General features: G+C 35.0%; 1 protein-coding gene across 4 annotated transcripts in view; it reads right to left on the bottom strand.

The window, feature by feature from the left end:
• LRRK2 (leucine rich repeat kinase 2) overlaps nt 1–15,268 on the bottom strand; it is a 133,051-nt gene that overhangs the window by 45,835 nt on the left and 71,948 nt on the right. For all 4 annotated transcript variants that reach the window (XM_046012973.1, XM_046012974.1, XM_046012975.1 and 1 more), the window contains 8 exons: nt 14,144–14,362; nt 10,301–10,502; nt 9,111–9,199; nt 4,427–4,614; nt 3,340–3,494; nt 1,976–2,122; nt 1,639–1,830; nt 27–173 (listed from right to left, as the gene is read on the bottom strand). In XM_046012973.1, coding sequence (XP_045868929.1) covers nt 27–173; nt 1,639–1,830; nt 1,976–2,122; nt 3,340–3,494; nt 4,427–4,614; nt 9,111–9,199; nt 10,301–10,502; nt 14,144–14,362 — 1,339 coding nt within the window. The remainder of the gene's footprint in view (nt 1–26; nt 174–1,638; nt 1,831–1,975; nt 2,123–3,339; nt 3,495–4,426; nt 4,615–9,110; nt 9,200–10,300; nt 10,503–14,143; nt 14,363–15,268) is intronic.

Here is a 15,268-nt window from a genome sequence, read left to right as displayed (position 1 = left end):
ATTCTTAAACCAACAAAAATAGTTACCTAGGAGAAACTCAGGAGCTTGTTCAAATTCCAATTCATCATTATTCAACATAATATTTCTAGGCAGGTCAGCCAAAATTAAGTCAGGTGCAATTTGAGATATTGGAATGGTGAGCCTTGGTTGATCTGGATTTACTAGAAGGTCTCCTGAGAAGTACATAAAACACTTTTTAAGAACAAACTTTTAAGGAAGTACATAAGTTTGTACAAAAATAATCACATTTACTATAATTTCTAATCACTCTTTTAGGTTTTCTTACCAATCTTATTTTTCTCTAGAAAACCTAAGAAAGTTTTAAAGGTTTGATTAATAGCTATCTACTTAGGATGTTAAAAACTTATTCCTAGGTTCAGTCATTAGAAACTAGAATTCAGAACTGTCTAGGACTGACATCTGTCTAGGCAATAATCTATTCTCTACTTAAACCACATTCGTGAGGGCACTTATTACATGGTTAACAAGTTGCTAAGTTTTTCTATGTATTAGCCTATTTTTTTATGCAAGTATAATTAACATACAGTGTTATATTAGTTTCAGGTGTACAATATAATGACTCAACACTTTGCTACATTTCTCAGTGCTCATCATGATAAGTGTACTCTTACTCCCTTGCACTTATTTCACACATCTCCCAACCCACCTCCCCTTCTGGTAATTACCAGTTTGTTCTCTGTATTTAAGAGTCTGGTTTTTCGTGCCTCCTTTTTTTTTCTTCTTCCTTTGTTTGTTCTGTTTTTTCAGTTCCACAAAGAGGGAAATCATATGGTATTTGTCTTTGTTTGTCTGACTCCTTGCACTTAACATTATACTCTGTAGTTCCATCCATGTTGTAACAAATGGCAAGATTTCGTTCTTTTTTATGACTGAGTAATATTCCATTGTGTGTATATGTGTGTTTGTGTGTGTGTGCGTACACATATATGCATATAGCCCACATCTTCTTTAAACAATCATCTATCAGTAGACATTTGGGTTGCTCAACATCACTAGTCATCAGGGAAATGAAAATCAAAACCACAATGAGATAACACCTTACACCTGTCAAAAGGACTACAATCAAAAACTGTTGGCAGGAACGTGAAATGAAAAGAATCCTCATGTGCTGTTGGTGGGAATGCAAACTGGTGCAGTCACTATGGAAAACAGTGTGGAGTTTTCTTGAAAAATTAAAAATAGAAACACCATGTGATTCTGTTACTCCACTACTAAGTATTTACCCAATGAAAATTAAAACACTAATTCAAAAAGATATATGCACCCCTACATTTACTGCAGCAATATTTATAAGAGCCAAATCCTGGAAGCATGCAACATCTATTTTAATCCTCATAACAATTCTATGACGTAGGCTTTAGTGTTCTTATTTCACAGATGAGGTTAAGTTGCTCAGTGAGCCGATACTCAAACTCTCAAACCAAAAATGTTGTGAATCTAGAATACAAATGTCTTATTGGTAACAAATATAATCCATCTTTGTCAGCTGTCACTCTAATTGAATGCAGTATTCCCAAACTCATCCTTTATGAGTAGAATAATTTTTACATTTATTACAAAACTCCATAAATATTGAAAATATCAGTTAAAAACATTAAAAAGTTCTATCAACACTACCTTCTTCTGCTTTCTTCATCAAGTCATCAAGTAAGATTTTTTGATGCTCTTCACCATCATTAAAGCTATATAATGCCCATTTCTTCAACAGAGTTTCTCCTTCACCACAGATATCAATCTCCAGTAGTCCAGGAAACCATTCTTCCATGAGAGAATCAATGTGGTCCACAACTTGGCCCAGAAGAATACAGCCTACATAATCCAAAGGACAGCTCATCAACACCCTATCTGAACCATATTCTGTTTCAAAGCTGGAAACTAGAGGTTTGTTTGTTTTTTTTTCAATGTTTAAATTTCTTCAGTGGTACAATTCAAAGTTTTGAATTAATTTCCTTACCTTTTCTACAAGAAGGAACTGTAATTTTTAAGAAACTCTCAGGATGATTGTCTAAGACTTCAGATCCTACCAGACAATAAGCTTCAGGAGACCAATTCAAGTAGATGCCCTGTCGCCAGTACATTCTGTTTGGACGAAGTGCTCGTTCTGAAAGTTTAAATGGACCCAAATGTATCCATTAATTATAAACCACTCCATAAATTAAAGGAGCAGAAAAACCACTGAACATGCCAAAAGTAACTAATAGAGATATATTTGTTTTGAAACAAAGTGCTGGAATTGTTAATGATGCAAGTCCTCATCCATATCTATTACATATGAAATTAAGTATTTTAGCCTTAATTTTGCAAAGAAATAAACAAAAGGTAACCCAACAGAGAGTTCAGGTTCATGATGTTAAAAAGTTTAGTATGCTTAATAGAAGAAAAAGAATCATAAATAAGCTCTCATAACTTTCCTTTTTTTTTCCTAAGAGCAAGAAAGAGTGAGAGTGGTGGGTGGGGAGGGGCAGAGGGAGAGTGAGAGTTGGAATCTTAAGCAGGCTTGATCTCAAAACCCTGAGGTCATGACCTGAGCTGAAACTGAATCAGAAGCTTAAAGGACTGAGCCATCCAAATACCACAAATTCTCATAACTTTAAAAAACTCTTAAAAGGAGGTTGGTTGTCACAATAAAATCAAAACTTCCTGAATATTTTGTTTTAATGCAATGTAACTACCTATATTAATTGCAAGCAAGATAAGGTTTATTTCAGAATTACAGTAACACCCACATAATGCTGATTTAAACCCCCAAAATGATATTTTCCTTTTGGAACACTAAGATCTCTCTTTCTTCCAGAAGAAAGAGCTAGCATTATAAATACCCATTTTTATTCTTTTTTGTAAATCACTCAAGGAATTGTGCAGAAGAGAGCTATTAAAGTCTCTGCATTGAATGGTCTGAATGGTCACAACCTGTTAAGTAAAACTCCCTGGATTTGCAGTGATAGTCACTTCTAGCTTTTCTCTTTGTGTGTGTTTGTGTGTTTGCACATCAATTACTCCTATAATCTTACCTTCTAAAATTGTTGCTTCTAGTCTACTTTGCCTTGGAAAGCAAGATATTCCTACTTATTATAAATGTGTCTAAAATAAAAACAAATAGGCTTTGAGTGAGGACTTGAGAAATTTCCTCTCGACAAACTGCAAAAATGTATGTAAGCCTCTGTGTCTTTCCTTATCTTGGCTACTCCAAAGTTTTATGAGCTTATTTTCTGATTTTCAGTGGCCTTACAAATAAGTAAACTCTGTGAAAATGACGTGACAATTTTAATATGCTTTTCCCCTAACTTTTCAAATATTAAGTCTTCATTAAATACATACCTCTTCCTGAAAGCATGTAAGGTGAAATTTCAAGTAACCGATTGATTAACCTGGACCAAAATCCCATTGGAAAATAAGGCATTTCGTATAGTCGAATGATAATTTCAGAGTTCTCACAATGGGGAAGCTCTATCACAGGCCTGTGATCAGACAAACTAAAGAGAAAAGGACATCAGCACTATAGAGCTTCATAGAACACCCAACCATGTTAACCAAAGTGTTTTACTCCCTAAAATCAATGAACTAAAGATAAATATTCCAGGCAATTGCACTTTTTTATAATGTTCTTTTGCTATATGCCCTTTCTTCTGCAAAAATTCAATGGCTATTCAATCAATCCAAATGCACGCTCAGATGCATGACTTTTTTTCAGCAATCCTATTTACACTAATAAATAATTATAATTAGTTACATAGATAAGTTTTAAGGGATTATATAAAACTTGAAAAAATGCATGTCCTATAAAAAGTATATATGTATTTTTAGAATATCCAATTTTTAGAATTGGACAGCATCTACCAATCAATGCAATTTGTACTTTTCAATGTCATATACCTTATAACATTTCCCAGCAATAAGAAAATATAAAGCAACAAGAAAAAATTTCTATAATGCAGGATTAGAACTTAGGCCTTCACTGTATTGCTGCCTCAGAAAATTCACTGCCATAAATTCTTCTGATGAAAACTCACTATCTCCCCAGAACTTGTCTACACTTGATCTTAGCCAAAAGGCCGAGTTTCCCCCGTAAACTGTCTAATATAATTCTCTCAGCTGCCATGTAAGGACATACACGAATAAATACACACATACACACACACACCCACCACTATTTCCCTTTCTTAAGTAATTAAAGCAGTGCTTAACCAAATAGTAATTACATCCATAAAACAAGCCATTTACTATGCTTTAAAAATGTCAAATACAGTGTTTTCATTAAAAGTAAATGCTACACTTCAGTAGAAAGTATATACAAGAAGCAAAAAAATTAATACATTTATCATAAACCAAAGTTATTTTGACAATTAAAACATATAATAGCCAGTGAATTTACAAAGGGTAATGGAATTTTTAAGTTTAGGTTTACCTGCTTGGAACCAGCAAATATTCCTCTCCTATTGGCAAGGCAATCTGGAATTTTTCTAGGAGTTTAAAGTACTGTGACATGTAGTTCTTCGGAAATCTCTTTTTCTTTGAAAGAAATTTTTCCACATCTCTACGTGAAATGATTCCCTTAGGATGTTTTGGATAGCCTTCCACTTTCACTGTCAAAATCTGAAAGATTTAAACTTGTAAAAAATGACTAGAATTTTTCTGAAAATTTTTACACATTTATTTATTTATTTATTTTAGAGACAGAGTATGTGCTGGAGCAGGGGGAGGGGCAGAGGGGGAAGGAGAGGGGAAGCACATTCCCTGATGAGCATGAAGCCCAGTATGGAGCTCAGGGCTCAGGGCTGGATCCCAGGACCCAAGATCATGACCTGAGCTGAAACCATTACATGAGTGAGCCACCCACGTGCCCCTATTTTCTGAAAACTTTTGAATTCAAAGCATTTCGTGTCTCTTTGCTTGGTGAAAATGATCAGAACAATTTTAATGTTGTCAGGTATAAATAACACAGGACCTAATTTCTCTACTAGCAGCCATGCAACCTGGAAGCCCAGGGGGGCAATCACTCCTCCACAAAAGGTACATTAAATTAAGAGAATGAATTCAAATCCAAAATTAGAGCCTCTGATAGCAATGAATCTTAAGCTTTCCCAGCTCCAATTAATATATCAATCCAACACCCCCCCATCCTTATTATAGTCTCATCAACAATATATTCACAGGGAAATTATCTTCCAGACTGTGTTCTCACTATAGGTTTGCCATAGAAATGTTACTTTACATTTACAGAATAGAAAATGGTTTCTATCCATGGGAAGGGAGGCAGTATAGTAGAGTGTAGTGATTCTCAAAGTAACTACAGAATTTTGCTGGCCTCCACTTGGAGTCAGGATCCATAGGTCTGGCATGAAGCTTGAGAATCAGCTTTAAGAAGAAATTCAGATGATACTACCATAGAGACCATAGATTCAGCGTTGAGAATAATCATAGCAGTTAAAGTATAAATTCAGAAGAACCCAGGTTCAAATCCAGGTTCTGGTACTAGCTGTGTTATCTTGAGAAAGGTATATAATTTCCTTAAGCCACAGTTTCAATCAGATAATAAAAGTGACTGTCTCTTAGACTGCCATGACACTAAAATAAGACAAGTAAGACATGCAAGATGATAGGACAATTTTTAGCATATAATAAGCTCTCATATGTTAGCCATTACTATCCATATATTCTTATTCATTTTAATTAGCCAAATTAACTTTTTTCTTTTCTTTTCTATTTTTTATTAACATATAATATATTATTTGTTTCAGGGGTACAGGTCTGTGAATCATCAGTCTTACACATTTCATAGCAGTCACCATAGCACATACCTCCTCCCCAATGTCCATCACCTTTTAAAAAGGTTTGTGCTTAATTCCTTTAGATCTGTAACATGTAAGGGATACTTCAATAGGAGCATACATTATGTATTTTATCATGCAGTTGGGTGAAATACCAGATTTTAAAATCCTTAGGCCCAAAGGCTTCTCTATTTGGTACATACAATGTTTACCGAATCAATGAATGCATGACTGGCTGAACATAATGGTATCTAATGACAATGTATAAATGGGCCATTAAATAATAAAAACTGCAGTTTGGGACCTCTCCCATATTGTGCACTTTATAGCCCAGGACACTCTTATAAGTTAGGTGGTAAAGAAAATTTTTTGCTGTTCTGCCATTTTTAAAATTGCTAAGACCTTGTCTGACAATTCACTCTCTCTATCCAAGCATACTTTATATTTTCTTCATTGCACTCTACCACCTGACATTTTAAGTGTTTATTTATTGGTTATTTCCTCCCGCCTAAATGTCATGTCCGTGAATGCAGGAACCTTGTTTTAAACAGCAGAACAATATCTAGAACATTGGGTGTTAAACCAATTGTTGGATGACAGAATTTGGGGAAAATAAAGTTTGGAGCACTTTATCCTGGGGTCAGTTTTATAGGTACTGGAGTCAAACTACTTAGTTTGAAATCCTAACTCTACTTCTTTCTAAATATGTAACTTTGGATAAATTATTTCACTTCTTTGTCCATCAATTTCTTCATCTTCAAGATGAGGACTAATATAATACTATTTAAAAGAGTTGCTCTGAGAATTACATGAGAAAATGTTTGAACAGTGTACAAGTAACACTTATATGCTAGTCATTATTGCATACCTCTTCTAATTTGTTTTATTTAGGCACATTGACTTCGTTTTTTTTAATTCTTAAAAATTTATTTATTTAAGCAATGTCTACACCCAACATGGGGCTTGAACTCACAACCCCAAGGATCAAAAACTGTACACTCTTCTGACTGAGCCAGCCATGAGCCCCTCGACATACTGATTTTAAAATAGAGGTTTGTGTTGGATTTTTTTTTAGTAGACCTATTGTATGCTACCACTATTTGTAGTAAATAGTATCCAAAGATGGACACATGAATTTCTTCTCTCCCTACATATGCATGGTGTTTGATCCTTCAAGAAAAGAAATCCATTCATTTCTCTTCCTCTTGAATCTGGATGGGCTTTCTGGTTATTCTCGTCTCTAGAATGTGGCAGAAGTGACATTTTATTAGTTCGGTGCCTATCCTTTGAAAGGACTGGATAAACCAAAATGATGGTATTTATTAAATTAATAAGAAATTTAGATTATTATTCTACTGACTCTTTAGATTTATCTTTCAATATAACTTTGAACTATTCAAGTTCTTGACTTAATTTTTACTTAAATTATATTTATAGTATAACTACATTAATAAGAACTTTCATGGAGTTTCAACTTAATTACCCCATAAATCCTCAGGGATTTTACTGTGGTTATGGTGAAAGGTTGCTCTTTTTAAAAGATGGTGATTCTGATGCAAACCACTTCTTTATTCTACTGAATAAGATATGCCCTCCCCACATTATCCATATTTGTGCAACTTTAAATATTCCCAATTCCCATGGAAGCACATCACTTTTTAGTGTAACTTAAGCCATTTCTTGACTATATAGACTTTAGTTATTTTCCAAAGCAGTGTGCCATCTAGGACAACAAAATCTTCAGGGTATATTTAAAACTCCCTTTGCTGTACGGAACACACCCACCTACACATATTTTTTATTTAGCTCTGTACCTGGCACACTTTCCAAAACTATATGGATGCATCTTTATAATTTTGAAGGTTTTTTTTTTAATTTCTTAAAATAATATCTTTAATTACCAAGTAGGTCAAACATAAAATTAGCTACCATTTACTTCTCACTTACAATGAGTTAGGGAAGCAATACAGAAAATAATATGATAATTATCCTTACGGTATGAGGGAAGAAACAAAGGCTTAAAATATTAAGAAATGTCACAAAATTAGGAAAGATATAGAAAAAATCTGAACACAGGTCAGGCTGACTCCAGAGCTTGGGCTCTTGACCACTTTACTAGCTTCACTCCCATTTACTAGATGAGTGGAATCACACTCCTTATAACATATGTGCAAAAGGAGGAAAATCTACCAAAATAATCACTACTGTCATGTTACAGATGCCACTTCCAGCGATGTCTCAATATGCTCTCAAGGTCCATGATAGAGGACTTAGCCCAAAATAAGTTCCCCCTCCAAAATACCTTCTTTTTTGTCCCTTAGATAAAATTTAGGAGTCATCATTCAAAATTATCTGAAGGGATTTTAATTACTGCTGTGGTTTAATTAGAAGAGACGATTTTAATCCAAAAAGGTAGAATTATTTTAGAGATTCAAGGAGTCACGTTCAAACCTATAAATTATGCTCATAAACAAAATGGTTGCTAGTGACCAAACATGCTAGAAACAGCCCTCCCCAGCTCTCTTGAGTTCATGATTAAGCTAGATGCAGCTGTTCTCAACCAGGGTAATTTTGCACCCTCACCAATATTTGGCAATATCTGGACACATCTGGGGCAATACTACTGGCATCGAGATGGTAGAGACCAAAGATACTGCTAATCATCCTATAATGTACAACACATAATTATCTGGCCCAAAATGTCAACAGTAATGACACTGAGAAACACTGAGCTAGGATATTCTGCTTGAATGGTTTTCTATGGCAAGCCTATAGAGATGGGTTATGATAACTAATTAAATAAACTAATTGGTAATTGATTATCACTGGCAGAAGAATTTTTTTTTCAACTGAAATATAAATGGAGAAAGGACAGCCATACTGTGAGCAATTTTGAGCTTATAGTCCACTCAAGAGGGAAAACTCCCCTCCATGTTATCTAGTTAAAGGTTTTATGCTCATCAACCCAATTTTCTTAAGTATATTTGTCCTGAAGGATTTTCACAGAGCTTCCATTCAACTGACTATACCAATAATCAAACCAAAGTGTCATCAGGGTCTAGAAAAGCACTGTGGAACAGAGTGATACAACATCTGTCTGTAAGTCAGAAACAAAGACATCAAGTGAATTCTCAAACATCTTCCCTTCTTCCATGAAGCTCTACTTAATGCAGTCTTCTACATGAATTGTTCTACAGTATTCTACATGTACAGGATTTTCTACCTTAACTGAGTACAAAATCTATAATGCTCAGTGCTCTTTAATCATTGTGCTTCTCTTCAATCGTTACCCCCCATGCCACAAAAATACCAGACACCAACCTGTGCCATGACTTTACAAAGCCACTTGGGTTCCACAAAATATAAGTCACTTAACTGCAATGCTGGGTCTTGAAAATGAAGAAGGACCCCTGTAGTAAAAAAAAAAATCAAACAATGTAACATGGAATCTACAATACACAAATAGCAAGGGGCTTTAGAGAGACTCTAGTCCAACTTCCTTATTTTACAGATGAGGAAATCTCAGCAGTTAGTGGAATAGTTGAGACTAGAACCTGGGCATCCCAGTTCCCAAGCTCTGAAGTCCAAATATTATAAAGTATTTTTAACTAGATAAAATGATCAGGTAAAAGCAGATTTGAGACAGTGGCATACACCGTCTTGCATATATTTACAAATAATAAAAAAATTCACAGAATCTTTTAGCTTTCTAAGTATATTCTACAAAGATACCTTATTTTCAAATATAGCTAAGAAACACAGAAGAGTGCAGAAAGCTACTGGTTTAAGAATAATGAAAGAAAAGAAACAGATTATAATCCATGCGAAGATTTATTTTTCATACAACAGAATCTACAGATTAAAAGAAGCTTCTTGGTCAATGACTCTAGTATTACAAACCAACTCACACATTTCTAGCAAGGTCATACTGATAAGTACCCATATAGCACAGAAGCTGGGCTGAGTGTTTTCATCTGTGAGATCACGCTGACTATGTGCGATGCAACAGGCAAGATCTGCCATTCAAAAGATCCATTATTTCAGGCAACCATCGATACTCTAAGTGCCCCATTAGACCACCCCAATAATAATCCCCTTTATAGTATATAAATGACTTATAAAGGGGATATACATATATCCCCTTTACAGTATACAAATGACTCCACACACACGAAACTCAATCGATACTACAAAAGGATTCAGCTCACGCTCGGGGGCTCAAAGCTCCTGAATAGTTAAGTCAATTTCTAGAATCCACATGTTTTAACTGCTGCTCAGATACCCTTCCCACTACTGCCCTTAGATAGCTTCTAAATGTTTTCTCTATAATACGGCATATGAAAATGCGGCATGATTGCACATGATGACCTTTCAAAAGGAAAAAGTCGATGATCAAAGAATCTCATGGATATTCTGTTAAGTTTTGTATATAAATTCTTTACAAGGCTCAGATACATTTTTATAAATGACTACAGTGCAGCTTTGAAAAAATATGTAACAAACCCACAAACCTGATTCATTTAGGAAGTGAACTGCATGAGGAAGCTCATTTTCATCCAACTGCAGCTGATTTTCTTTTACGAGTTGTAATAATCGTTTCCGGTCGATTACAGGAAATTCAACTGGCACATTTTTACGCTCCGATAAAATGATTTTCTCAAGTTCTACATAGCAGTCTGGAATCAGCTGCCCAACAACAGGCTGATCTCGGATCTGTGTAATTACAAATGACAAGCTGTAAAAATCCATTTTACTCCTATATTTGTCAGGTAGTTGGTAAATTCAGTGCTAATAGTGGTTAAGGAAGTGATATACTATTTAGAAATATATTTTTTAATAAAATCAAAATGTGATGCAAAACTAAACTGTGAAAAAAAATAAAACGATATTAAAATAAGAAAAATGTAAACACAGAAGCCAATTTAGAAAGAACTATCAAAAAAATAATATTGAAATATTTATCTAACTATCCAGAAAACCCATGACAAAACCCAGGATTAATCACTAACCATAAATTAAATATTTGCTGTTTTCTAAGACATTAGACATATATGTACTAGATATGCTAGCATTAGAAGTGAATAAGTATTACAAAACTTTGGGGCCTTATTTATTAGATGAATATATCCATGACATAAGGTAAAAACATTAAATTTCGTGCTTGTTATTTGCAAAATGTTGCATTAATGGAATGTACATTTCAAGAGAGGTAGACATGAAGTCTCCTCACCCAGGCTACGCTTTTTCATGGCACTTCAAACTTGGGAAAATAACTCATCTAAACACAAATGATTTTGGCACAAGAGGATGATTTTTGGGGGTATCTTACACTTGTAATCTAATCATTGTCTACTAACTGAACTACATAAAAATTTTTAAAGATGCCTTTTAGACCATAATTTCTGTAACAAAAAAATCTTTTCCAAACTTTTTCCCCCAGAAAAATCTGATTTTAAATAGAAATTCAACTGTTAACAACAGTAACTAAAATTCCTCTGAAAACCACCAGGTGGCAAACTCTCCCTGTTTCTCAACCCAGGTATAATATATTCTTGTATTCTTTTTACCTGACAATTTCTAAATTCTTTAACTTATTATAAACGGAAACTGGGTTTTATTACACATTCACATGCAGATTTTAGGTGCTCTTTTTCTACTAGTAACTGAACCTTACAGAGCTTTATTCGTAGCAGTCATACTATTACTTACATATTCCCCCTCCAGTCATTCGAAAAATTGTTTTCATGTATCCAATGCCCCAGCAAATTAAATATAATTCCACTAATCTCTACTTTTCATTTTCCCTCTCTTCATCATTTATAAATTAAGATAAAATAGAACTTCATATTGAAGGTAGTTTTTTAACTCAAGAAAGAAAATCGACATGTAGAAGTAAACAAGGGTTCTCACAGAAAGCAAATTACATAGCAAAGGGATGGATTTTATAGGGCTGAGTTACGGGGCCAACAGAGGATCCTGCTCTGCTAATGGGCTGGACAAGATTGAAAGGGATAATGTTGGCACAGAAATGCGTTTCGTCCTACTTCTTGTAGCTTGATTAGGGGGTCACCAAGAGCCAAAAAAGAAAAAAAAACTATTCTAGAGTCTGCATAAACGCATGTTAATAAGGGTGAGACAGGGAAAGATTAGAGAAGAGCCAAGACAGAAGGAGAAAGTGAAAAACAAATGACAGGGCAAAAAAAAAAAAAAAAATCTCTAATGGCTTAAAAAAAGCTGCTATTTGAATACACATTGAAGCATGTCAGGGAGGAAAGAATATTCAAGTTCTGGCAGGTTCATTGGTTCTGAATGTTTCTCAAAGAGCCAGTATTCTGCAAAGCAACAGACAGATTTTCAAACTAAAATGCCAGAATGATGCAACCATTAGCAATATACATCTTTCTTCAGATAATGCGACCATTTCTCAAAGCATTCATCGTACTGCCTGTGTCAGCTTCAGAATTCATTAACAACTGCAGGAAGAAAACTGGTCTTATTGATCGGTAGTGGTAAATTGCTATCATGTTAAAGCACTACTAGTCCAGTCAGATGAACTAACCAGTTTATCCATACTTCAACTAAATTATCCATACTTTATTTGTTTCAACTAAATTTAGGCTTTTTCAAAACAAACTATTCTTTTTATTTTGAAGAAGTCTCTTTAAAAATGATATATTGGCCAACATATATAATAAGATATACAATAAATATATATATAATAAATATATACTAAAAATAGAAGCTATTAAAATGTTACAAGTGACAATAAAGTTCTGGAAGTACTGAAGACTCGGAAGAAAACTGCCTGGGTAGAGAGACTATTTAATTGGATATAATTTTGTGTATTTGTGTATTTTGTGTAATAGTTCTTGTATAATATTGTGCATTTCTTAAAAGTCACATTACTCTCTACTCTCTAATCATATGTCCAACAGGAGAGCAGGAAAATCTGCAAATAAATACTATGTCATTCTTCTTACATAAGATGCCATTAGTGACTGTGATAAATGTGTTGAAAGATACAAACATGCAAATTCTCTCACCAGGCGCCACAAAGACCAACACATTTATAAATGGCCCATTAGGTTTTAGACAGGAGCATAATCTGTGCAAATGGAACAAAAATAAGCTAACTGGCCAACACATTATAACCAGGGTGACCATGTAATTTATCATCCAAATTGGAATGCTTTTGAGAACGTAGTGGGACACTATTAATTATGCTGGGAATGCCCAGGCAAAACAGGACCCTCGTTATAAGCCTTGGCCTTGATCATTAGTGCTAATGAGCTAAACCAACAGGGACTAACAGTGAAACTCACCATCGGATTTGGCATATTGAACTGTGTGAGGAATTTTCAGTGCAGTTTATACCACAGCATCTGTAGAACTCTGGAAAAATTTATTTTTCCTGAAAGTTTTAAAAATGAGTATTCTCCCCAATAACCAATTTATGTGAGTTTTAAGAACCCTACGGACACATCTGGTTTCCTAGAACTTTAGAAATCAAAACACGATTTCTGAAATAGAAAACCCAGTTTATATGAACTAAAAAATTGTTTAGACATTGTTGAAAATCAAATTCCTGATCTTGGCAACCCCAGGAAAGAGGCATCTCACAATACTGAGGGAAGAAAAATATGTGGAATGGGCATCACAGTGACAAGAGACTCAAAGGAGCAGCACAGAAGATGAAGAGGCACATAAAAGAGGAGCTCCAAGGGCGCCTGGGTGGCTCAGTCATTAAGTGTCTGCCTTCAGCTCAGGTCATGATCCCAGAGTCCTGGGATCGAGCCCGCATCGGGTGGGAAGCCTGCTTCTCCCTCTCCCATTCCCCTTGCTTGTGTTCCCTCTCTTACTGCGTTTCTCTCTGTCAAATAAACAAATAAAATCTTCAAAAAGAAAAAAAACTAAAAACTAAAAACAAAAAACAGGAACTCCAAAAGGAAGGAGGAAGTGGAGAACAACAAAAACAGAAGAGGAAAGATGATCTCAAGACCCCTAATATCCACTTGTATTTGACTGACTCTTCATCACAAAAAGCTGTGAGAGAAAGGGCATCAGAAACATTCTCAGACACTCTCAGAAACATTCTCTCAGTCTCTCAGACATTCTTAGTTTCCTTCAGGATCCTCTAATTATTTTTATTCCCATTTCTATGCATTTCAAATAAGGAATGGCATAAGTAAGCAACTTTAAAATTGGAGTGATTTAATAATGTTAACATCTATGAAAGAAACCACTATTTTAAGATTGCTGTTCTTTTCTGAAGATTTCTGACGTCTCTAAGCAGTTGGGTAACATGGCAGTTAAACAATTATCCACCCTTCTGCAGTAGGCATTAACCACATTACCTTGAAATTAAGACTCTCATTGATGATGGTTTTCCGAAGCTTTGCCAAAGCATCAGATTCCTCAGTGGCATTCACAAAGTGGTAATCCCTTATTGCAGGAAACCCTCGCTTGTTCAAGAGTTCCTTGGTGATTTTACTTATGCAGGCTTTGCGCTGCTTTTCATCAGAAACATCCAAATGTGTGCCAACAAGAATCACAGGGGAAGAAGAAGCACGAGCCTACAGGAAATGATACAGAAAACTCTTGTGTTTGCTTTAAAATCAAGACTGCTTACTGTTCTGTTCATAGTCACATTTTAAGAAATTCAGTGAAGTGGAACTGAGAAATTAAAAGACGTCAAAAAGAAAATGTCAACTATCTTTCCATCCTTAAATCTAGGGGGAAAATGGACCTTAAGAAATTTCAAAGTCATTTTTCTGCCCCTTCTTATTCCAAGTTTTACCACTTTTCAGGCAGCTGATACAACAGTAGTAGTCTATTCTTCTTTTCTTTTATGCCTTAAAATGGCTTATTCTGTAAGTGTACTTTGGACTTCTAAATAAAATAAGCATTTAATAAACCCAAGACTGTATCAAAGCAACATAATATGGTTTATATTTTTCACGTCCTTAGCTGTAAATTCAATCTCCTAAATACAATTTAAAGTCATTCAGTTTGTCATCCACATGGAAAACAACACAAAAAGGCACAAAAGCAAGTATGATGGCCACTATAATATTCACTCACTTTGGCTAGTTATGACAAAAAAAGGAAGTTAGAAAATTACCAAAATGATAAATTGAGTTGTAGGCAGCCAAAATATCTGCTAAAATGTCCTGACACAAACCTTGTCAAGGATGTGATTCACAAAAAAGCCCACTGAAGCTCATTCAAAGAGCATCACTCACTCTTACTTTATTCCAGTTCTGAAACCTGTACTACATCAAGAAGAGCTAACAGCATGACAGCAAGGGACAAAGCGGAAAAATTACAAAAAGAGATGCCAAATGTAAGAGCATACTAGGCTCGTATCATTTAAAAGTACAAGATCTGGGTGCCTGGATGGCTCAGTTGGTTAAGCCACTGCCTTCGGCTCAGGTCATGATCCTGGAGTCCCGGGACTGAGTCCCACAGCGGGCTCCCTA

This window comes from Meles meles, chromosome 7 (genome assembly GCF_922984935.1).
Source record: "Meles meles chromosome 7, mMelMel3.1 paternal haplotype, whole genome shotgun sequence".
NCBI lineage: Eukaryota > Metazoa > Chordata > Mammalia > Carnivora > Mustelidae > Meles > Meles meles.
This window is presented reverse-complemented; position numbering and strand designations above follow the sequence as displayed.